Raw genomic sequence first — 26043 nt, forward strand, 5'->3', positions numbered from 1 at the left:
ACAACTTTTAAGATGTGGAGGGCTAGGGAATTCTGAGAGTTGAAGTCCCCACATGTTAAAACAGCTGAGGCTGAGGAACACTGGGGCTTTTAGACTTAGACTAACTTTATTGTCACTTTGAATGTACAATAATCGGCATACATTAAAATGAAATTTCGTTGCATACAAAGCGTAGACACAATGAGTAGACGAGCATTTCAAAAGAAAAAGCATTAAATTACTCCCAAGGAGGGCGAATGGTTTTTGATTACTCCTAAGTGAGGGCAAGGTACCAGACTTTTCTTGTTGCAAAACAAAAATGATTGTGTGTATCAACATCTTTGATAGAGCTTTATATAGGTGTTTTGCAAAGAAACTCACTATTGATTGTCAATCTCGTGTGCGCTTGGACAAGCAAAACAAAGCAGTTAGAGAAGAAAGCTCATCAGAAAACTGACAAGATTATTTTGCAAATAGGGATTCGAAGGATGCTGTTACTGCAGCAAAGAACGTGATTGCATGTCACACTCTTAGGAATCAAGAGTAGTTGCAGGTCAATGGATTGTCCAATTGTTTTGCTGAAAAAGGTATTCCTTGCTTTCGACAGAGTCCCAACATTTGAAACTCCTGAAATTAAGACAGGAGGACTGGCTAACTTTGTAAATGATACTGCATTCAACTGATGCTCCTCTGGAAGCATTTGAAGAAAATTGCATAGCTTTATTCTGGAATTGTTTCTACAGATGGAAGCAATCATGGTTCAGTAAAAATTATTCCCAGTCATCATTCTGTATTTTGACTGGAAGAACCGCAGTGTGCAGTCAAAACTAATTGGGGTTCAGAACAGGGGTGAAATCCAGCAGGCTCTGACAGGTTCTGGAGAACTGGTAGCGGAAATTTTGAGCAGTTCGGAGAACCGGTAGCGGAAATGTTGAGTAGTTTGGAGAACAGGCAAATACCACCTCTGGCTGGCCCCAGAGTGGGGTGGGAATGAAGATTTTGCAATATCCTTCCCCCAGGAGTGGGGAGGGAATGGAGAATTTGCAGTATCCTTCCCCTGCCACGCCCACCAAGCCACACCACGCCCACCAAGCCACACCCACAGAACCGGCAGTAAAAAAATTTGGATTTCACCACTGGTTCGGAATACTCTTGATGCTGCTGCTAAAGGGACACCTTGAACAGGCGGCTTTGTTTGATTCACGCATTGCGCTTATAGGTGATAAATGCTTATAAAGTTTGGGAACTCGAAGAGTTAGACCCCAAACTAACTAAAGTTTGTGATGAAAGGAGTTGCAAATATTAAGTGGTTGTAGACATCCTCTTTTCTCTGTCTCATCATAGGTTATCCAGCAGGAGTTTTGAACAATTACATTCATCCTGTGATAGAAACAATGGATGTTGACAACTTTGGATGAGCACTTTTTAAAATTCTATCAAAATGTCCTATTGTTCCAACCCAACATCTGATGAACATAAGTTTGTTGATCCTGAAAGCTGTTTTCTCACAAGACATGATGGCTGTCATTATTCTCAGGAATTACAAACCTAATCCAGATGTTTCCAACATTGTAGTCATTCTTGTAGTAACAGTTGAAAAAACCCCCCACCGTGATTAAGACATTTAAACATGCATTCAGTGAAATATATCCCAGACAATGCATTTGTTCTTAAGGGTATTCCAATCACACATTGAAAGAAAAAAAAAAATTTTTTTTGAAAGGAAAAAGCTTGAATATAAATTGCATCATTTTTCTTGAATGTCAGCTAAACTTAAGGAAGCCTGTATCAAAAACATATAGAACAATCCGAGAAAGTGTGTGTTAAATTCTACCCTCTAATAAATTATCTGTACAACCTATGCTTATAATGGGGGAAAGGACCATAAATATACAAATGAAAACATGTACATCAGTGGTGGATTCCTCCCAGTTCGCCCCAGTTCCGCCGAGCTGGTAACGGTGATGATATGATGTCACCGAATCAGTTCTGCCCCCCGCCCCCCCACGTTCTTATCTTTTATTTGGTCCCACCCCAATCTATTGCTGCCTCCTGAGTCCCAGCTGATCGGCTAGAAGGAAAAAAACTGTTTAAACTCTTGCCGTGGGGCTTCAAAGGGCCGCACTACAGCTGATCAGTGTTAAAAGGCAGTGTGGTGGTAGACCGATGCCTCCAAAAACAAATGAGTAGACCGGTGCCTGCAAAAATAAATGGGTAGACCAGTGCCTCCAAAAATAAATGGGTAGACCGGTGCTTCCAAAAACAAATGGGTAGACCAGTACAGCTCTGCAGTTAAAAGCCCGGTAGAACAGTATCTCTGCTAAATCCTAAAGAATTGTCACATGACCATCAAGCCACGCCCACAAAATAAGCATGCCCACAGAACCTGTAGTAAAAAATTTTAGAACCCACCCGATGTACATGGCACATTAAAGAAAGCAGACTGTCTCCAAAGTATCCTCTTTTTGAAAGTTCAAGTGTGACAACCCAGTTACATTCACGCTGTAGAAATAGCTTCTGTGGTCAAGAATTGGATTAAACGATTATTTTAAAAATGTTCCCTCAGTAATTTGAAGAGATATCAAATAAGCACAAATAGTAACAGTGCAAAACTGTCCATCATAATGCTAGGCATAATGGTTCATCACAGGACGAGCTTCGAAACAGAGGCAGAACTAGTAAAATTTCAGCTGACCTCAGTGGTCACTATTGAGAAGACCAGAATGTTGTTCTATCAAGTCCAGCATCTTGTTTTTAGGTGAAGGCTGTGTCAGAGTTTGTTGCAGAAGTCACATCCAGAAAGCACACACAGATAACTGATTCAGCAGGATTCATTAACTTCTCTTTATATACATAATAACACGAGACATATATACAATACCAAGAGTGGTTCTTCAAACGTGGTAGAGATGACAAGGCAGAGAACAGTTTCAGTTCAGAGAGCAGACTAGTTTGGAACTCTTTTTTTTCACACACTCAGAGCTGAGCCACACCCAGCCTCCAAAACTGTTTCAGTTTCCAAACAGTCCTCATTGGCTGACTTAGTTGCTATGCCTATTCATTGGCTGACCTTGTCACCATGTCTCTGCCATTCATGAATTAGACTGAACATATGGGAAGCTGATTAGAATAGGACCTGGAAATAATTGGCATTAAAGCCCAGGGCAGGTCTAAGATCAGGTACACAGGGAGATTACCCCAAAGCCCTACCTTTCTTCTACCTAGATAATATTGTCCTCTTTAAAATGAAGGCAGAAGCTGGGTAGAGGGGCTAGCTAAAGATGAAATAAAGCTTGCATTTATATTGCATTTGTGAGCAACTGAGATACTCCCCATTTTTAGCAGAGCTACTCTGGTGCTTTAACATAGAATCGGAGATGGAGGGGACCTTGGAGATCTTCTAGTCCAACCCCCTACCTGTTGTGGCCCATCGTTGGCCAGCAGAGCTGGCAGCAATCAGACAGTGAGGAGGTTGGGGAGGAACTTGGGCCAGTCCTGGGGGCTGGGGAAAGCTTGGACAAGGGCTCTGCATTGGAGGCAGAGAGGGCCAAGGCCATCTGATAAGTTATGTGCTGCCTCCGGAGTTTCCAGAGTCTGCCGTCAGCGAGGCAGAACAGGGGGAGCCTGTTCCCAGTGTGCACATGCGCAGAGCTGCCAGAAGACAAGAATTAAGAAAACAGGGTCGACTTGGGAGTAAGGCTTGGAGAAAATGGGGTCGACTTGGGAGTATTGGCCCCTCCCATAAGACATAAAAGAGGAGTGAACAGGGCGTGAGCTTTTGCAGGAAGCAATTTCATCTGGTCGGTTCAAACTTTGAAAAGTTATTTGACTCTGTGCCAAGTTTGGCCTTGCCCTGCATTTGGCAATTAGTTCTCTGGCAGCATTTCAAGTGAGATAAGGTTGGTGTTTATAAACATTCCCCTGAAAGACTGTTTGTGGAGCCTTGTGGACTGTGAATCACAATAATTCACAGCCATGTAAATAAAAGAGGTTTTGCCGGGACTAAGATTGTGCTTTATACTTTCTAAGGAAGCCTAGGTCAGAACACTGCTCTACGTTTTTCTTGTAGAGCTTGTTGTGATGTTTTGTTTATTTTGTGGCAATAAATATGGTTTCAGCTATCTAAAGATGTTTTTGAGGATTCATGGGTGGGAATTGAAAAAGCAGATACTGTATCAATTATGATAAGCTATCCAGAAATTGACAGACACTTACCGGTACCTTCATTTGGAAAACTAGACGAAGTGTGGTTGACCAAAAGAAATAAAGCACAGTGTGTGGAGCGATATGATTTATATCCGTCATACTGCATGTGTGACAGCTGATCCATAACACGAATGAGTCATCAACAATAAACAGAAACATGTGAATCAATCACTCAATCTCTGCATTCCCAACAATTGCTTTACACATTAAGCTTTTTAATTAAGGAAGTGCTCTCTCTCAAGTTACATTTGTCATAACCCAACGTAACATAGGCAAAACAACGAAAGACATATTCATCGGAGGGAAATAGAGATGGTAACGTCTCATCAACTGATGTGTTCCTGATGTTCCCTAGGCATCAATGAAGCGTAGGTATCTGCATGCAACAGCTGACAAATCCATGCAGTTGGACCATCTTACACATCATCTCCATATTGCATGTTTAAATGGTAGAATCCTAAATCATTTCTGCACCACCCACCCACCCCCAAAAAAACCAGGACATAAAAGGAAGCTTGGAGGTAAAAGCATTTCATGCCTCTCTCCTCCTCAATCTGATCAAGTCCAAGAGGCAAGAAAGCGGCAAAGTTATGTAGCGATTTGGATGCCACAGAAGCATTAATCCTCCCTGAATCCCCCAGTGGTATTTTTGTGATTGGTGGATATGTTAGGATAAAATTTGGGCAAAATCCTGGAAGACGATTAGAATCTTATAAGCAAAAACACAAAGAATTTTTTAAAAGCCAAGCTGTTACCCCTATGAAGCAGTAGTCTAAATGCTACTTAATATTTTAAAAATGGATTTCCTTCACATATAGATACAAACAAATAAAAATATACTTTCCTTTGCAAACATATTTTCACAAAAAACCCAAGAGGTTAGAACAACAAATTCTCTTTTCTTTTTTTCCCCTCTTGCTTTCTTAAGTATTTTCTAGCAAATGCCTCTGGTCTATCAACTGTGCAACAATAAATTCAAGACAGATGAGGGAACCAGGTTTTAGCTCATTTCAACAGGCTAAAACATTTACAGAAAATTTCTTTGGGATATAAAACAGAATTAGTAAAGAACCAAAATAAATGTAAATGGAGGTGAATGTTTATCCTACTGTATTAGGGGGGGGAGGGGAAACCAAATATTTACATTCTAATTCCTCTACAGAAATATATTGAACATGTTTTAAATGTATCCCCAAAAGCATCACATCTAAATGAGACTGTTGGGTGCTTGCAACCAATAGTCTTTCGGGAATTGAATTCACTGCATTAAATACAGATTTGCTTTTTGTCTTGTGTGAAGTAGTTTTAAGCTAGCATTTTGAGAAGGAAGTTTGATTCCCCGTTTACAAAAAGCCAAGATAGCAGGAAAGGCTTTTAGACCAAATTTAGTAAATGACGGTCTAATTGAGCTCTTACCTCAAAATTAGGTTGCTCGTTTCCCAAACTAGCATACTTTATATTTCTCCTTAAAAATTCGAAGCTCAGTATGTTTTCTTTGTATAGTCGTCCCTGAAATGAGCATTTTCTAGATATTGGGCACTACAAGTCTCCTCATCCCCAGCCAAGGCTTTATAAATGTGCCAGGTTTGAGAAAGTTGTCTTGATCCTGAAGCCTGGAATATCTAATGTATCCCATGGGATATCTAAGTAAAAATAGCTCAGGAAAAGAGATGATTTCATCAAGGTTTCTCTTGATCAATTGATATATGCTTCTAACCCCTTCCCATTCTTCTATCATGTTAAAAGGGGGGAAGTCCATTTACATAACTGCAAATGTACTGTTTGTCTGAGAAAGTTTATGCTCCTATAAAAACTGCTTTGGAGAAATGTAAAAAGTTTGCTAGTGCGTTATGGAAAATAGATGTCTTTGTAATGGGTTTGTGGAGGACAGAAGCTCAAAAGCAATAACCAGTGTCTTTTGTTTTGAGATAGACAGCTGGAATACAAAGACTCAGTCCATTGTCCTCAACATTTGTGCAAGATAAGCCACCAAATGTGATCTTATTATGTTCTCCTATACAAACGTGGGCAAACGTAAGTCAGGAAGGAAGAAAGGAAGGAAGGAAGGAAGGAAGGAAGGAAGGAAGGAAGGAAGGAAGGAAGGAAGGAAGACACCTGCAGGCACTATTCTGTTATGACCCAAGCTGTTCCTTTTGGGAAGCATGTATGCAATGTCATGACCCATATAGAAAATGGGGGCTTGCATAAGTAACACCATATGCATCATTTGACTCCTTTCTCTCTCCTTTGCTCCCCTGTGGTTGCAACTGGAAAGGAGGGAAACAAAACCAAACTCAAGTGCTGGGCAAAAGGCAAAGGCCTATATATGCAATTACTGAAAGTTTAAAATCTCACCATTAATATGGCTAAAAGAATGATAACCCTGTAACTGAAACACTTCAAAGCAACAACAATACAGTACAAAGTTGATTTAACCATTTACATAGTCCGCAAGCTCATGACTGAGACGACACAAAATCCACAACAGCACTGGGAAAAGCTTGGGATCCACATTCAAACAGATCCAGAGTTGAAGATTAAATTCTGTTAAAATTCAGTGCTTTTCAAAAGTGTTTTGGAGAACACTGGGATTTTTTTTCAGATGGTCAACAGTGGCAAAAGAAAAGGAAAAAAAAAAATCCTGCTCAGTTACTAATCTTGCTTTACAAAGTGGGATTTTCCAGATGTCTTAGGATCGAAACTCCTAGTTTATCTTAAACCTAATCCCAACAGGGGATGATGCCAGATTAAGGCCACTATTCTTGGCTATGTAGGGCGAGAGTCTTCATAGGCCAGACCATGGTCCAAGGTAAGCAGAGGGAGCACCTCAAAAGGAATCCATCGACATGCAGATGGATTCCGTGGTAAACAAGGAGGACGTTTTGCAAAGTTTGGAGAGAAAAAACAAAACAAAACAAAACCAACCCACACAAAGCCTGACCACTCTAAAGAAGAATTTAAAAACAATTCACCATCTGGTAACAGCAGTGAATGCGAAGACGTTTTTTTTTTTTTATAACTCAATGAGGCATGATGAAGAAGCCAACACATACCCAGGGATGTTAACAACGGTTTCTATAGTTAACTGTAAAATGTGGTGACGGGCACAACACAGCCATGATTTCTTTAGAGGAAGTTAACACAAGAGTATGGAAAGCAAGGTATGAATTATGACCTTTTCTATGCCCTTTCTTTTCTTTGAAACAAACAAACAAACAAACAAATAAAAAGCATTGCGTTCCAAAATTCTTTTGTTGGGCAATCCGTATATACAACAGAAGGCACTGTTATCCATAGGACCCCTTCAATTTCACACGGCAAAAACCTGAGAAGTGCAATTCCATTCGGTTTCAAATAGCTGGTTCCCCCCTTTTCCTAAGGAGAAAGAAGAGGGGACAGATGCTTTCTTTTCAGTCCAACAACTTATAAAAATACCCACAAGGATTTATACATTACAGCAGCTGGTTAGAAAGAATGTCTTAATGAGCGGGGGGGAAGAGGGTCAAATACTGCCTTTTCCGAAGGAGAAAACTTGCAGACCTCTTGATTATATTCCCTGTTCATAAGTCACATTTTTTTTTTTAATAATGAAATGTTTTTGTACAGTTCTTTAAGCTCTTTTCAGTTGCTTCCTGGAGCAGTGCCAAAGTTATATCCAGAGACCAGTCCTTTGTTATCAAATGGGAAGCCCGTTTGTTGTTCTATCCTCTTTGACTCTAAATTGAAAAGAAACAAATGAATATTAAGAGACAGGCTGCAAGTATATCTTTATGCGCTACCAATGCCACTTCCAATTTCTTTTTAAACAGATACGATAATGCTATGCAATTTCTGAAGACCCTCTAAATATGAGGAAAAGTCATAGCTCTTTTAAGAAGAAACATGCAGCCATTTGAATTCCCCGTTATAGATACTTCTAGATCAATGGAATGGAATGGAAGGTACGGTACGGTACGGTACGGTACGGAGTAGAGTAGAGTAGAGTAGAGTAGAGTAGAGTAGAGTAGAGTACAGTAGAGTAGAGTAGAGTAGGATAGGATAGGATAGGATAGGATAGGATAGGATAGGATAGGATAGGATAGGATAGGATAGGAGTGGAGTTGGAAGGGACCTTGGAGGTCTTCTAGTCCAACCCTCTCCTTAGGCATGAAACCCTACATTTCAGACAAATGGTTGTCCAATCTCTTCTTTAAAACTTCCACTGTTGGAGAATTCAAAACTTCTGGAGGCAAGTTGTTCCACTGATTAATTGTTCTAACTGTCAGGAAATTTCTCCTTAGTTCTAGGTTGCTTCTCTCCTTGATTAGTTTTTATCCATTGCTTCTTGTCCTGCCCTCAGGTGCTTTGGAGAATAGCTTGACTCCCTCTTCTTTGTGGCAGCCCCTGAGATATCGGAACACCGCTATCATGTCTCCCCTAGTCCTTCTTTTCATCAGACTAGACATACCCGGTTCCAGCAACCGTTCTTTATATGTTTCAGCCTCCAGTCCCCTAATCATCTTGGTTGCTCTTCTCTGCACTCTTTCCAGAGTCTCAACATCTTTTTTTTACATCGTGGCGACCAAAACCGGATGCAGTATTCCAAATGCGGCCTTACCAAGGCATTATAAATTTATTTAGCATCTTTGACTTGCAGAAAAGTTTTGAAAAAAATCATGCAGGTAGAACTAAATACTATTTCAACCTTCCCGCATCTGAGCATTCTTTAAAGAGGCAGAGTGAGCATCCAGTACTTCTCAGTCAGCAGCACTACCATTGATGGAAATTCTAGCAACTGAAAGGAGCATGAACCCATTGGGACAATCCCAGAAAAATTGCACTAGTTCCACATACTAACTGAGCACTGGGAGGTACATTTAAGTGAACCTAATAGAAATCATGCCTGGTCAAACTGCAATAAAGCAACACGTGAAGTTCCAAGTCAGAACATTTTTTCCATCCCGCCCTATTTCCCCCCCCCCCAACGGTTGACCAATAAGCTAATCCTTTTAACTTGGAATGTCAAGAAATTTACTTGGAAACTTAGAGCATATGCTGTATCACTGGACTGTAACTCCAGAATGAATATTTAATCTATACTGAGAAGTAGCTATGAGGCAAAAAACGCCTCACACACATTTTTTTAACAATTGAATACATGGAATGTTTAAACATGCTGCGTATTTAGATTCCCTGCATCCTTCTAAAGCTTCTTTGTCGCTTCTTTTGGAAATGGTGATAGAGGTAGGTAGCAGTGTTGGGTTTCAGAATTTTTTACTACCAGTTCTGTGGGCGTGGCTTGGTGGGCGTGGTGTGGCTTGGTGGGCATGGCAGAGGAAGGATACTGTAAAATTTCCGTTCCCTCCCCACTCCAGGGGAAGGATACTATAAAATCCCCATTGCCTCCTGATCAGCTGGGACTTGGGAGGCAGAAAATAGATGGGGGCAGGGCCAGGCAGAATTTTTACTATCGGTTCTCCAAGCTACTCAAAATTTCCACTACCGGTTCTTCAGAACTAGTCAGAACCTGCTGAAACCCACCTCTGGTATGTAGTGAAGGGTTGGGGGTGGGAGGTTTAAGGAGAACAGGTTTGCAGTGTCTCCCTAAATCAGTATTGCCTGCAGATTCCTATATTATATATAGCAGGGGTGTCAAACTCAAGGCCCGGGGTCCAGATTTGGCCCACGGGGCTCAAGTCACCACAGGTGCCCCTGACTTGAGTGATATCAAGCTGGCCACGCCCACCTTGGCCCTCCGAAGTCAAACATAACCTTGATGTGGCCCTAAATGATACCCGTGATATATAGGAATCATACATACATACTACATATATATATACCTACACACCCCCGCAGGGCATGATGAATGCCCTGTCTCATCGGAAAGAGTTTGCTTCTTGACTATTAGACAGCTGTGTCTAAAGGAAATTAATGCTCAACTAGACTTGTAAGCATCTTATACTAAGCTCTCCCTGATACCCAACCTCCACAATGTGAAACTTCCTAACGGTGAGGACAATTAACCAGTGGAACAGTTTGCCTTCAGAGGTGGTGGGTGCTTCACCACTGGAGGTTTTTAAAGAAGAGACTGGACGGCCACTTGTCTGAGATGGTATAGGATTTCCTGCTTGAGCAGGGGCTGGACAAGAAGACCTCCAAGGTCCCTTCTAAGCTCTATTCTGATTCTTACTCACTGTGGATTTCATCATTTTGCTTCCCGAAGCTTCTGCTCTTGTTCTCTTAAAAGGAGTAAAAAGTATGTGGGCGTGCCACCCCACACCCCTCAAAACTTCCACATGAAACAATATCCTATATATAAAAAAACTTCTGATAATGGACGAAGATAAACAAAACTAACTTGGGACAATTTAGATCAGTGATGGCTAACCTTTTTGCTATCGTGTGTCAGGAGCATGGGGAGCGTGTGGGGGTCGCACGCACATGCCCACATCCATAATTCTATGCGCCCCTCCTCCGCGCATGCAAGTGCAATCTCCCCCATTCCCCCAGCTCCTGGAATGTGATGGCCCAGTAGGCCCGTTTTTCTCTCTCCCCAGGCTCCAGAGCCTTTCTAGGAGTCTGGGGAGGGCAAAACTGGCCTCCTCCCCTCCCGAGGCCCTCCAGAGGTTGGAAATGGCCCATTTGCCAACTTCCAGTGAGACTGTTTCCGGCCTTTGGAGGGTCTCCGGGGCGGGAGGGGAAGGCTGTTTTCGCCCTCCCCAGACTCCTAGAAAGGCTCTGGAGCCTGGGGAGAGAGAGAAATGGGCCTTCCCCACCACCCCCTGAGGCCCTCTGGAGGCAGGAAACAGCTTGTTTCCCTACTTTTGGTGGGCCCAGAAGGCCCGAAAATTAGCTGGCCAGCGCTCACATGCGCCCCGGAGCTGAGCTCGTGTGCCCACCGATATGGCTATGCATGCCACCTGTGGTACGCGTGCCATAGGTTCGCCACCACGGGTTTAGATTATTTTACAGGGCTGCAATAACTGAGAGTTCCTGTTGATAAGACTTTTGATTGTAAGCTTTCTGCAAACGTTCTTGCAACAGACCTGCAGAGTTTCTCCGGAGTTCAGCTAATGCACAGATTTCCTGCAACTGAGTCTTCTGATCAGTGCTGAGTGGTGCAGTCAACAAATGGTACCAGCCAGCATCTCGGCTTTGTATAGCTGAAAACACAGAATATATTTCTTTCGAGAGACATGCGACTTGCCAAATTCCCAGTCTACATCGTTAAATCACCATTTTCTCAAGCACAGAGAGACCTACTTTTAAAGTGAGCATACTGAGCCGAGGTTTCTGCTGTGTGTGTGAGACAGACAGTTTTAATATTCTTAGCGATCGATCTCCATTAACCGTTCAGTTCTTCCAACAGCTTTATTTCCTGAAACATGAATTCCTTTATAAAGAGTATTATATCTTGCTGCCGCTCTTAAGTTCTCAGAGCACTTAATTATAGCTTTGGACAGTGAGATGGGAAGTGTAATAAATAAAATAAAAATAAACAAATTATGAAGGACAAATAAAAGTAGCAAGTTAGCTGGGAGATAAGGATTTACCCAAAGCCAGCCTCTGAGATTCATAGCAAGATTTGAACTTGAGTTTCTAATTATGATTACCCTAAATATAATAGACTTATGTACATCTGGCTGATGATTGGCATTTAATGAACTGAGGTTTGTATTGAATACTGGTTAATCTTGTGCCCCCAAATAGAAAACACTGGAATCCTCTAGATCACGGGTGTCAAACTCGCAGCGTCGCATTGCTGTCCCGTGACATTTTGCGACATTTTTCCCCTTTGCAGAGCTGCGGTGGGCGTGGCCTATGTGTGACGTATCCAGCCTACGGGCCGCCAGTTTGACACCCCTGCTAGATATTGCTGGCCTCCAATCTGTCTTCAGATACAATTAGCACTGTTCTTGTATTTCAATAATTATTATTGAATTATTATTTCAATAATCCTGCCAATGCTACAGGTTTTCCACTCCTGATGTAGGGGTTATAAAACTAATGTTATACAACTAATTAAAATTAGTTTTTCAAATCAGCTGGGTTTTTTTTTAAAAAAAACAAACCCTAAAAATAATAGTAATCTTAGAAAAATCAGAAGTACTTTAATAAACGTCTATACCTAACAATGCTTGTGTGAAGAACTGATATTCATCCACACCATCTTCTAGATCGATAGGAGTGCTGAAGCCTTCTAAAGCAGTTTCTTCTAATGCTTCATCATCCCAGTCTTCATCATCGTCATCATCATCATCGTCATCCCCTGTATCACCACCACCCCCGGCATGGTTCTCCTGCATGTCCTGATTTGCTTCATTCACTTCCTCTTCATCACTTGGAATCTCTTCTGAAAACATGTTTTTTTTTTAAAAAAAAAAATCAAGAACAAAGAAGACAAGGAACCAAAAGCAGAGTTTCAAAATCAATGACTCCCCCAGGGAGTACCCTATGAACAAACATTCTTTAAATTACAATCTTGGTAAAGGTTGATCATGAAAACAAAATGGGATTGTTTTTTTTTTTAACTGAGGAAGGCTAGTTTGTGGGAAAAGTGACTTCTGATTAATACAATCTGAAAGGATCACCAGACTCTTTCGAAATAACTTTTTCTGGAGAAAACTAGATTGAGGAGTATATCAGGTATGCAGTTACGGGGACACACTTGTCCTTAAAAATAAGGAGAATATTTTTGTCTCACAGCTGAGGGAGTGTAATGGACTGGTGTTGTAAGAGTAAAGTTCTAAAAAGAAAAAAGAAAAAAGGTTGCAGTTAAGAGAATAACGTCTTGGCTAGTTTGATCTAAAATTTTCCTGTAGGGGAAAGTGCTTGGGAATATTCAAAACTATTTGGAAAATGCAAATATCTTCCCTCTAAGCTTCAAGTCAATCTTGAGCCATCGTGGTACAGTGGTTAGAATGCAGTATTGCAGGCAAACTCTGTTCACTAACAGGGGTTCAAATCAGTGGTGAAATCTAAAATTTGTTACTACCGGTTCTGTGGCCGTGGCTTGGTGGTGGGGGTAATGTGACTGGGTGGGCGTGGCTAATTTTTTTTTCTTTTAAAACCATTTTTTCTACAACCTCTTCGGCGAAGAGGTTGTAAAAAAATGCTTTCAAAAGGCTCTGACAATCCCAGCTGAGTTGCCTGATTGGCAGAGGCTTTTTTTTTTTTAAAAACCTCTGCCGATCAGGCAACTCAGCTTGGATCGTCAGAGGCATTTAAAAGAAAAAAAGCCTCTGCCAATCAGGCAACTCAGCTGGGATCATCAGTTGACGATCCCTTTGACGATCCCAGCTGAGCCGCACGATCATCAGAGGCTTTTTTTTTTACTTTTAAAAGCATTTTTTCAGCCGAAGAGGTTATAGAAAAAATGCTTTTAAAAATGAAAAGAAAAAGCCTCTGATGATTGTGCGGCCCAGCTGGGCATGGGGGGGGGGAGGGCAGGGATTTTTGCTATCGGTTCTCCGAACCACCCGTCTCCATCGCTACCGGATCGGGCAATCCAGTCCGAACCGGGAGCATTTCACCCCTGGTTCAAATCTTTCAATCCTGACTGACTCAAAGTCGACTCATCCTTCCATCCTTCCGGGGTGGGTAAAAGGAAGATCCCGATTAATATGCTGAGATTGTAAACTGCTTAGAGAGTGCTTCAAAGCATTACGAAGTGGCATATAAGCCTAACAGCTATTGCTATTGCTAAGCACAAGTGAAATAAAATTATAAGTAGCGTGCTATTAATAAATGCTGATCACAAAAGCCAGGAAACTGTTGTTTTCTCATACCACTATCTTCTGCATCATTCTTTTCGGCTTTCCCATGCTCTTCGTGTTCTTTATGTTGCTGGGTGGCGCACATTTGTTTTAGCCCCAGGAATAGGAGGAGAACAGATGGGACAATCTGGGCAGCCACAGCGTCTACTGCAGGGGGTCGAGACGGCAGTCCCATAAGGATGCTCAGTCCGATGATGCACATCTTCCTGTCATGAAGCCTGAATGTACACAATTCACTAGTGAGAATTAATCTTCCCAACAGAATAGTGTCAGTACTTCAACCTACATTTACTCTAGTGCTGACATAAGAAGGAGAAGAGGGGGCAGCTGGCAAGAGGACGCTTGACTTCTCACCTACTTATTTTCCCTGAAGATAATGTCCCCTAGGAGATGAGATGGGAGGGGGGACATTCCTGGGAGCCGAAGTACTAGATATGGGGAGAGTGATTTGGAAGAGGGCCAATGGGACGCTGAGAATTGGGGAACGGAAAGGGAAGGTTTGGGGTCAGGAAGTCAGTGTTGGCTTCATTTGGAGTCATGTTAGGATGTCGTGCTCAATAAATAGGAGTTTTTTCTTCAAAGATTTTGTTTTAAATGCATTTTATTCGAGACGACCATGAAACTTGACAAATAGCTTTCTGTAAGTTAGGGGAGGATTGTGAAACATGAGGTCAGAAACATCTGATGGATACTCAGTTGAGAAGGTAGCTACAGAGCCATGATGGCGAACCTATGCAGCTGGCTTGCAGAGCCCTTTCTGTGGGCACGCGAGTCGTCGCTCAGCTCAGTTCCACTGCGCGTGCGCGCGCGCCTCCTGCGGGCCAACTGATTTTTGGGATGCACAGGGGGGGCAGGGCGCATGGGGGGAGACATGTGTGTATGCATGGGGGGAGAGTGTGGGAGGGGGATCATGCACGCAGGGGGGGCACATTGCATTATGGGTGCCAGCACACGTGTGTGCTATCATGTGCACGCGCACTTTCGGCACATGACTAGAAAAAGGTTAGCTATCACTGTTATAGAGGCTTTTAGGGAGAATCCTGAATGGATGTCCCTGTCATTTAAAATCCACTTGGAAAATTCTATTCTAGGCTTTAGCTATATCATTGAGAACAATGAGGCCCTGGTCACAGCTCTCTTAATGACACTACCACAATACTCTTTTCCAAAGAGACCTACCATATTCAATTAGGGTCTCTTTTGCTGTTTTCTTTAAAAGTTTTTGATTGAAAATATTTATTATCCTGTATTTGTTATCTTTTTTTATTGATTGATTATATTTTTCTTGGTGTTGCTTAAATGAAGCATGTGTGTGCAATATAGTATATGCACACACTATATATTCATACATATAGATATATAGATGTGGATTATATCTATATTTATATCTATCTATATTTGGGCACATATGTTCAGGTCCTCATTTAATGACCGCTTGCTCAGTGTTGGTTCAAACGGTGCTCAACAAATGGTATTCACAACCCTCGTCCTTATGTTAGTTGCGTCACTGAGTTCATGTGATCGACAATCAAGACTTCTTTGCAAGCTGCATATAAGCAGCGGGGAAGCTGGCATGGCAACTACACGATGTCATCTTAATAACCTTAATAACAGCAACCGGAAGTGGAATTTCCATTGCTAAGCATTGCAATGATATGGGATCTTACTTGACTGAATCACTTAGTGACAGAAAGTCCAGTTCCAATTACCATCATGAGGTGAGGACTATCTGTTTATTTATACACACACACACATATGGATACTTACATAAACTAAAATTATTATTTGTTAAATATGTGAATATATGCAGAAATTGCAAACAGCAAAGTATTGCTTAACTACCAGATATCAGCCAAAACATTCTGATTTAAATTGAAGCAACAACAGAAATTTTGGGCTCAATTGTGATTGTAAGTCGAGGACTACTTGTACAAAGTAATTTACTTTTTAAAGACAAAACATATATTTAATGTCACATAAAATCAGTAACAAGTGCCGATGACAAATTGCCCAGCTAATGAAATTCATCCAATTCCCTATAAAATGTGTGTATTAAACCAACTGCAAAAGTCTCCCATATTAAATGCATGATGGTTTTAAATATCTTGATTTAATTTAGCTACATTATGTTAATGTATGTGCTTTCCCTCTGAATTTGACATCACAGCTAAATTCAAGCAAAATGAAGACTTCAAGCTGTAGCTTTGTGCACTGAATGCCACTTGGGGAGGGGAGGAGGAAGTAAAATCATAACTATTCATATGAAGTAGGGCTCGTGAGAAAATCTTATTCCGAAGAGAAACATATCAATTCTATTCTTTTATGCTGTTCCAAAGGTCACTATGTGGTATTTCGTGCTACAATAGCATACCTTAGGGCAGGTAGGAAAGCATGACAATCTTGGCATTTCCTCTCACAGTACAGTCTCCCAAAAACCCCGATGGTGTCGAAAAAGAAAATATCACACACACCTACCCAAGAAAACAGTCTGTATCGTTCATCCACTGGTTTATAAACTGCGCAGTGATAGGCTCTGGGTTATGAGGAAACCGGATGTTCTCCAAAGTGTGCAAAAGGAGCTCGGGGTTGTAGTAGAGGGCAGCAATGGCAACCTGGAGACACATGGTGCGGAGCTCGCTGGTTTTCACCCCTCGCGTTAAGCGCTCAAGCACAGCTTCTACAAACAGGGGGATGCACTAAGGGGAGAACAGAGATATGGGGAGAAATAAGTGGAAATATTTCAGATATTGAGTCTATTCAAAACAGGATTCAGCCCTCCCCTTGTTGAAATCAGTTACAATTCTGTTTTCAAAGTACAGACTTTCTTAAATGACTTTGAGGGATATATTCCCTGTTTCCCTGAAAATAAGACATCCCCTGATAATAAGCCCAATCGGGCTTTTGAGCGCATGTGCTAAAATAAGCCTCCCCCCCCGAAAATAAGCCCTCCCCAAAAATATTTAAACGCAGAGCTGGAAATCAAGTAAGACAGCAAGAGGGGCCCCATCTTACTCCACGCGCCCCAAAATAATAAGACCTCCCTGAAAATAAGGCCAAGCGCTTATTTCAGGGTTCAAAAAAATATAAGACAGGGTCTTACTTTCGGGGAAACACGGTATGTTTTATAATACTGGATGGGATACTGGCTACAGAATTCTCTTTGCTAAAAAATACCCAGCTGTTTTTCCCCTTTTTTTCTCCTCTCTCTCTCTCCCCTTTTAAAGGCACTGTGATAATCGCTGTTGGGATTTATTGCAGGAAATACCAGAAGCAACAGGAACTGTTGTGTAATATTGTCAGAGGTCAGGAAGTGAAGTATCACTCTCTTTTTTGCTCCACCCCATGGTTAGGAAATTCTTTTAAAAGGGAAAAAAGGGGCACTAGGTAGAACAAACCAAACTCTTCTGGTTATGCAACCTTGATTAACATCTTTTTTTAAAAAAAAATACAACTAACATTCATGTAATATAGGCCAAACCTAGCACTCCTCATTTAGCAATCTCATGTTCTTTGTCCAGATGTACTGGACAATATAATCCTGGTTATATATAATGTGGATTCAGGTTAGTAGCCACTATATCCCAAAACAACTGCAAGCTCTAGGTTCTTGTGAACCTCTCATAGCAGCATTTGGGTTTCATTTTCAAAGCTTGAGCACCATCTGATGGGTGAACGCAGAAAATAAATCCCTCCTCATCAAATGAAGAGCAAGGGGTGTGGGTAGGAAGCCTCCAACTTCTGACATCCTCAGTTCTTCCCCTAACAAGGTGACTAGTTCTTTCCCTTATTTGTCCCACAAAGAGTCTCCTTCACACTTTCAACATCTTCTCAATCTTGCTGATTATCTAAGAACAGTAAGGCACTCTTTAATATATTCCTCTGTATTAGTGATGGCAAACCTTTTCAGCACCGAGTGCCCAAACCGGAACGTGCATGCATGTGCTGGAGAGCTGGAAAGCTGAAGACAAGCTGGCCAGAGTGCATGCGCGCGCTGGCCACCTGGTCTTCGGGTTTCCGGCGCTCGCATGTACGCCAGCCAGCTGCTCTTCATGCACACTGGAGCACCGTCAACCCAAAGATCAGCTGGCTGGTATGTGCATGCCTGTTTTCTGGCTGTTTTGGGGCCATTTTCAGGCCATTTTCCAAGCAGTTTTCCAGTGCTCCAGTGCCCGCAAAGACCAGCTGGCTGGCGCACACATGTGCACCGGAAATCAGAAGAGCAGCTGGTGACAGCACGCGTGCCCACAGAGAGGGCTCTGCGTGCCACCTCTGGCACGAGTGCCATAGGTTCGCCATCCCGGCTCTATATATTCTCTTTCAGGAATGGTTTAAGAGAACAAGTGACACTCCTCCTATTGCCTATAGAGACCCTGAAAGAGAATCCATTACCATCTTTGGTACAAGCATGGTTAAAAAAAGAGCCTATCGAATTCCCACCCTCTGTAGCGCCCAAAGCTAAGCCATGTTTTGGGAGTTTTCAACGGCTTCTGCTTAGCGTAACTTTCAAGGGCGTAATGAAACAGTTCCACTGTGTTTTGCCCTCTAGTTAATAAATATTGTCAAGAAGTGAAGGCCTTCCACTTGGGAAGTCCTGGGGCCTTAGATGTTTTAAGATCAAATGGAACATTATTTTCACTCAGCTGAAAGCTGCCTTTCATGCATCTGTGGAACTCTTCAGTAATCTTTCCCACGGTCTGCAGATCCTTGTACTGCAGTGATGTTTAAATTTTCTATTGTTATTGAACTCAGACTGAGGAAAGGCATGCCAGAAAAAATTTAAACCAACCTCACTTCCCTGATGGCTCAAACAAGTGAGAAAGGAGGAATAAGGAACCCTTTTCAAACCAAGCTGAATTCTATATATGAGACAATCCCAAAAGGAAAAAAAAATGTGTCTACAAAGCACAAGCTTCACCCCTCCTAAATTCTTTTTCTTAGACATATAGGTCTCCAAAATTCCAGCTGATGCTTACAATCCAGGCAAAGAAAAAAAAATTCCAATCAATAATTACCTGATCAATACCTCTTCCTTTGCACTGCAGTATAATAATCTCTAAGAGTTTGGCTGCATGGCACTCAGCATCTTCCCCTGCATCCCCAGTTAGGACCTGTCAAAATAATCAAAGATCATTTTAACCCTTCAGATTTGTTGGGGGAAAAAAATCGACATTTTTTTTCCTTAGTGATAAAAAAATGCTGCAACGTAACGCTTAAAAAAAATGTTTCATTGAATTCGTGTAATATTTGACAGAGGATGGTAGAGGACAGGAAGTCCTGGGGGAACGTTATCCATGGGGTCGCAATGGGTCGGACACGACTTCGCAACTAACAACAACATTTGACACTTTTTCTGAATAATCAGACATATGAATGAGTTTCCTGACACCTGAAATCACTAGATAGAAAAAAAAATAGCATTCAAACACAGAAGTGCCAATTATGTGACTGGTTTTGAAAACTAGGCAAGGTTATTTCTGATCAGGCAATAAAAAAACTCTTTCCATATTGTTTCAAGAAAACACGAAGTCAACATGAGTGAAGTTGAATTTCAAGGAATTTTTATGTTATACTAAAATAAGACATACAGTTGTCCTGTCCAAGCATTCGGCCTTAATGAAGAGAATTGTTGTCTAGTATATTTGAATGTGACAAATCTCCAAGGGACCAGACACTTGTTTTGCCTTAATGTCGAATCAGGATTAGAACACTGAGAATTGGTGATTTCAAGGTATTTCCATAATGGGTGTACTTATTATATTCCAACATTTTATTTATTTATTTATACTACTTTTACTTATTCATCTTGAATATTGCCAAATCCCCATAGATACACAGCAGTTTACAAAATAGTTAACAAAGACCTCCATTAGCCATTTAAAAATGTCCACGGTAAATAATAAGCGACTAATAACTAATCAAAATTGATTCTATTGTAAACAATAAATGATTTTTTTTTTTTCAACTAGGACCAGCATTTTCCAAATCAGATCAGATCTCTTTATAAGAACTGTTTAAAAATAAAAGATTCCACAGGAATCGATGAATGAAGTGAAGCAAGCGAAGCCACATTTTTCATTCTGTTCTCAGGTCTGGTTTCTCAGATTTATAGAAGCTCAATAGAGCAAAAGTCCATTTAATCCAAAACTCGTGAGTCAAAAACATCAATCCCCATACAGAGCAATCTACGCTGCACAGACCTCCATGAGCTACAAGCAGCATAAATAGCAGGCAGAGCCTCTCGTGATTCAAATGTAACAAATCAAGGCAGAGCCTTTTGCAGGAGGAAGATAACCCATATTTTCCTCAGCAGGAAGCAAGAGTGAGCATTCAAGAAGAGAACTCATATTAGTCAAAAGCAGGAGAAAAAAAAAACCCCATAGGGTTGTGAAAACAAAAATGACAAAAATATTCTTGCGAATGTACGATATGAATGCACTATATGGCAAAAGGAAAGAAAATAAAGAGCTGGAAAGGGTTCCTTCAAGTGGAAGAGATTCCCCTCCAGCCGTGATGGCGAACCTATGGCACATGTGCCACAGGTGGCACGCAGAGCCCTCCCTGTGGGCATGCTAGCCGTTGCCCCAGTCCAGCTCCACCACGCATGCGTGCACGCCTCTCACCGGCCAGCTGGTCTTCGGGTCTCTGCTGTGCATGCGCAGGAGTGGGGTGCTTGCAGGGGGCGCGCTTGCACGGGGTGTGAGGCACATGCGGTGGAGGTTGGTTCAGGAGGCCTTCCAGGCCCAAAATGTGGTGCGGGGGGGGCCTCAGGCGGCGCCCCCCATGCCCCATTTGGCTTTCAGGTTGGTGTAGGAGGCTTTCCAGGCCCAAAATGGGGTGACCCCCCCCGCACCCCATTTTGGGCATGGAAAGCCTCCTGCACCAGCCTGGAAGCCAAAACGGTGTGTGAGGGGGGCACATGCACTGGGGGGGGGCAGGGCGTATGCATGGGATAGCACATGCGCGGGTGGCGCTTGCATTACATTTTGGTTCGGGCATGTGCGAGTACATTCGTGTGCGCGCTTTGGGCAGTCAGCACCAAAAAGGTTAAGCATCACTAACCTACAGTTTTCAGAAAAATCCTGTTTTAAAAAATACCCACTTCTAAATCATTACACGAACAATGATGCATATTGTCAGCAGAAAACAAGGGCAGGCATGAGCTCTTAGTTATAAAATTTGGAAATTTAACTGGAGACGTCTTTTATTTGTTTCTGTCTGTTCTGGCCTTTACATAACTACATTATATTACACTTGTGTTCTATCATGAATAAGTCTTAAATGTAAGTCTTCTTACCCTAAACCAAACACCTTAATCAATAAACCATATGTACTACAGACTGGAGGTCTGAATAATGTAACATTAAACATTAAATTATTATGAAAGTAAAGCTAAGCATGTCTATTTTTAATGGGCACCATACTTTTCATTCACGTTCTCACATTCACCATAGACAGCAGGTTGATCAAAGTATGAGCAACTTCGAAAACTTACCTTTTTACACATAGTATAAATTATCTCCAAATTTTTGGAATTTGACAATAAAATATCAGTATCAACAGTGACGTAGTTGTGCAATAGGGGCATCATATCTAGAAGGAGAGAAAAGTTCATCCTGAGAATGATATAAATTAATTTACCCCAGGGGTGAAATGCTACCAGTTCGGACAGGTTCGGCTGACTGGTAGCGATGGCGGCAGATGGTTTGGAGAACTGGTAGCAACGGCAGTGCAAGGCTCCGCCCACCCACTCAGTCGTCATTACTTCCTGGTTTTAACCAGGAAGTAACCCGTTTTTTACCCTCTGTGCATGCACTTCCGAACCGGTAGGGAAGGTAAGTAGATTTCACCCCGATTTACCCTACAGAATTATCCTTGCTTTGTTTTATAATCACTCACTAAATTCATTCATTTGTAAATTCTTTAAAATTCTATATTTAGCAGATACACCAAGTCATGACCTGTCAATGTATTGTAAAAAGATTTATTGGATTTATTCAGGCCCTCCTAAGAATTTCAGAAAAGTGTACAAGACATGATCCCACATCATGCTCACAAAGACTCCAGATAACCTTTGTACCGCAGCGGAGGCTCAAAATCCCAATACAAACTTCCCATTCTCTTCATTACAATGTATCAAATAATATAAAGCAAATAAAGGAAAAATGAACGTAGCTAATACAGATTGAATTATTTATTCTGGGCTAAACTTTCATTTTTATATCAGTGTGTAGCTGTTGCTAGAAAACTTATTTTAAGAAAGGGACAACATTGGGTCAACAGTGGGCATAGATAACGGGGGGTGGGGGATATGTCTTCATTCTAATCCTCCCAGTGAGGGAAGGATATTGCAAAATCTCCATTCCCACCCCACTCTGGGGCCAGCCAGAGGTGGTATTTGCTAGTTCTTCCGAACTACTCAAATTTTCCGCTACCGGTTTTCCAGAACCTGCTGGATTTCGGACGGCCCCCGACCTCCGCTCTTTCCGCAGTGGCCTGAAGACATGGCTTTTTCAGCAAATCTCCTGATCTGCTGGGAGTTTTTAGTTTAACTGTTGGGGATTTTAATTGGATTATTTTAGCATTAACTTATTGTTTGGTTGTTTTTATTGTTGTGAGCCGCCCTGAGTCCTTCGGGAGAAGGGCGGCATATAAATATGAATAAAATAAAATAAAATAAATAAAATTTTACCTCTGGTTTCCAGTCTTATAAATGACATAAAGCAAAATGGGATAACTCTTAAAAGTCAGATGATTCATTGAATACGTTTTGAATAGCTCAGCAGGCAAAACCTGAATACGTTCCTGATCTTCCCCACAGCCAGCAAAATCTGACCCCAATACACAAATTTGTTCGACTTCGGCATTTTAAAGGCACACAACTCTACATTGGATACTTAAGCAAATCTAATCCTGAATTTATAGCACTGGGGGAACAAATCAATGTGCTTCCACTAAGACAAAGTGACAACGGAAACTCACAACTTCCCAAACCACTGCTAGCCAACATTCTTCTACATTCAATTTATTCCTGCTATTGATCGGTGCTCTTTTCGAGCAAACGGCAAAGCTTATTACCTGCAAAGTACTCAAAGCAATCCTGTTGAAACACTTCATATAAGACACCCAGGAGGTGCCACATTTGGGGTGAAATAAGATGGCATGTCAAGCTGTATGCCAGAGAAAGAATTTCTTCGTAGAACTCTGAAAGGGAAAGGGGCAAGCAAGCAAACAGACATAAGAGATATATATATATGCCTGCAAATGCCACCTAGCCTATTAAAAGCTAATTTAAGTGAATTAGAAAAGATCTTCGTATACTGACAATACATTTCCCAGGTCTGCTTGGAGGCTAGCACCACATTTATTGGAATTGTACAGTCTTAAGCCTGGAATTAAAATATTGCATTTGCTAGATACCAATAAGGATACTTTAGTGGGACTAAACAAAATTCCCTATGACTACACAATATGCCTCTAAATTTCCTTGAACATGGAATAAATAATGCCTACAGGTTTAATTTCCGTTTACTAATGTGCCTAATATTATATGTATGTTTATTTCTAATTAAAGCATATCTCAATATTTTTGGAAAGAAGATAGGAATGACTTAGACTGCAATAAGGAAAACTTTTGAGAGACAGCTAGTTCTGAGGTAAGTTTATTTAAACTTAAACTAATTTTCCTTCCAACTGCAGCACTTAAATCCTAAAAACCACCCTGGAGGACTGAATCTCCGCTGGAACAGATTAGGAGAACCTGCAAACATGGTGGGAGAAGTGACCATGAATGGACACCTCTGCTACTCATGGATATTTATCATGGGATTCTACTATCAGTGATATAACAGGGAAGAGATGGGAGAAACCAAGCAATATGTCCCCACTATTGTAGAAATACCCAAAGGCCATCCAGATTCTAGAGAAGAATTTTAAATATAAGCAGTCAACTTTAGGAATAGGCCATTGACAAAGGGTGATGTCGCTTCCCTCTAAACCTGCTACTTCAACAATTATTCTCAACTTTTTTCCTACAGGAATTATATTTAATGATATTCTTTCACAGATAAGATAACATCTTATCTAAAATCAATGAGCAGTGTTCCAATATTTGAGTGGCTGCCACAAAGAAGAAGGGGTCAACCTATTCTCCAAAGCACCATAGGGGCAGGACAAGAAAAAAATGGATGGAAACAAATCAAGGAGAGAAGCAACCTAGAATTAAGGAGAAATGTCCTGACTTAGAACAATTAATCAGTGGAATGATTTGCCTTCAGAAGTTGTGGGTGCTCCATCATTGGAGGTTTTTAAGAAGAGCCTGGACAGCCAGTTGTTTGAAATGCTATAGGATTTCCTGCTTAAGCAGGGGGTTAGACTAGAAGGCCTTCAAGGTGCCTTCCAACTCTGTTATTCTGTTCTGTTCTGAAGAAGATTGCAAGTCCAATGTAATTTGAACTGAAGTCCCATTTGTCAAGTTTCACATTCTTATCTTTGGTTCTATTTTCCCGCCCTTTTCTCCAGCCAGAAATGAATTGGCTATAGAACATGCTGCACTCTAATAGTGAATAAATGATATACGGTAACTTCATAGTAACTTTGGCTTAAGTCTAATCTAGATGGGGGGTGGGGAATGGACAGGAAGCTGTATTGTTACAGCAGGGTAGAGAATGACTTAACTCTCTGCCACATTAAATAAGAAAGCAAATATTGTCCGGATGGCTTTTCAATGTACCTATTACATGCTTCTGCAAGACAAGACCAATGATTTGCAGGCAAATGCTCTCCAGTTGTTGAGTTATCTGAAGAAAAGAAAGAAGCCACTTAAGTAAAGTAAAGAAAAAAGACATTTTTTTCTTAAATAAGCAACTATTCTAAAGCAAAGAGTTTTCCTAAAGTAAAGAATCAAGCAAAAAGCCCTCCATATTTAAAATATTTTACATTATTACTAGGTGAAAATTGCATGCAAATGTCTCATACATTTGTTAAGTCTATGGTGCCATCTCCTGGCATGCCCTGTTTCCTTCATTTACTGAAAGAATTTCTGTATCGCATCTTATTGCAAAAACTCTTGAATTCAGTTTTCAAAGCGTTGAGAAGATTCACCTCCTTGTGATCCTGCACGACAGTTAGGATCGTGTCAATTGTATGCAGGATCCCCATGGCCATAACAGTTTTATCCTCCATTTCTTCATACTCTTCACTCTGCAGAACTTTAACAAAAATCTCTGCCTAAAGAAATTAAATGCAGAAAAATCTGACATCATAAATCACAAAATCCTTGCGTCAACTTCAAATTTGCATTTTGAGTTTTTTGAATAATTAGAGATTTGCTTCCTCCCCCTCCCCCCAAGTGAAACAACACGGACTTGTTTGTTACTTTTGCATAAATGTGGTGCTCTTGCAGTCCACTAGCACAGGGGTCTCCAACCTTAAGCCTGGAGGACTTCAGCTCCAAGAATTACCCAGCCAGTAAAGCTGAAAGAATTTCAGCCAAAGCTGGCTCGGGAATTCTTAGACTTGAAGTCCTCCAGGCTTAAAGTTGCCAAGGTTGGAGATCCCTGCACTAGCAGGTCATTCATGTTGGTGTCATTTTGCATTGCTTTCTGTTGCATTAAGCTTACAGTGCAACACTTTAAAATAGAAGGAGAAAAGAAGGGAACCTATGCATATTTTGGCACTATTGCTATTCTGGATAAAAATTCAGATTAGGGAATATTGACTAAGGTAGGCCTGTCAAACTGGTGGCCCGCGGGCCGGATACATCACGCACAGGCCATGCCCACCCCGGGTCCGCAAAGGCAAAAAAATGTCACAATCTGATCCATGACGCAATCGAGTTTGACACCCATGGACTAAGGGATTTGTGTAAGAGAGAGATTTAGGATGTATGGAATTAAACTGTCTGAAAAACAACTCTGTGGCTAAAGAGTCAAATGAGGAAAAGAGGAGAATCCAGATGAGGTGTTAGAGAAATTTCACAGACATTTGTTTAACCCTTTTCAAAATTAGTACGGAAAATATTAACATTCAAAAAGGATATTCCAAAAGGGAAATAAAGGCAGTGCTGATTACAGTGCATTTGCAGTGTTCTGAAAATATTCCTGAA

The 26043-nt window shown here is 41.3% G+C and overlaps 1 protein-coding gene across 3 annotated transcripts in view; it reads right to left on the reverse strand.

The window, feature by feature from the left end:
* Positions 1–4379: 4379 nt before the first annotated feature.
* The window catches only part of IPO8 (importin 8), a 49625-nt gene continuing 27961 nt past the window's right edge, over positions 4380–26043 (reverse strand). The window contains exons 16-25 of one of the 3 annotated variants that reach the window (XM_034403609.2): positions 25041–25166; positions 24670–24736; positions 23016–23141; positions 21433–21530; positions 18953–19048; positions 16416–16636; positions 13953–14158; positions 12293–12517; positions 11211–11327; positions 4380–7901 (exon numbers count right to left, since the gene is read on the reverse strand). In XM_034403609.2, coding sequence (XP_034259500.1) covers positions 7807–7901; positions 11211–11327; positions 12293–12517; positions 13953–14158; positions 16416–16636; positions 18953–19048; positions 21433–21530; positions 23016–23141; positions 24670–24736; positions 25041–25166 — 1377 coding nt within the window. In that variant the 3' untranslated portion in view covers positions 4380–7806. Of the gene's footprint in view, positions 7902–11210; positions 11543–12292; positions 12518–13952; positions 14159–16415; positions 16637–18952; positions 19049–21432; positions 21531–23015; positions 23142–24669; positions 24737–25040; positions 25167–26043 lie in introns of all 3 variants that reach the window. The other 2 variants (XM_034403610.2, XR_015728852.1) reach the window with 2 other exon arrangements.

Source organism: Pantherophis guttatus, chromosome 7, assembly GCF_059756535.1.
Source record: "Pantherophis guttatus breed Tessera chromosome 7, ASM5975653v1, whole genome shotgun sequence".
Classification (NCBI taxonomy): domain Eukaryota; kingdom Metazoa; phylum Chordata; class Lepidosauria; order Squamata; family Colubridae; genus Pantherophis; species Pantherophis guttatus.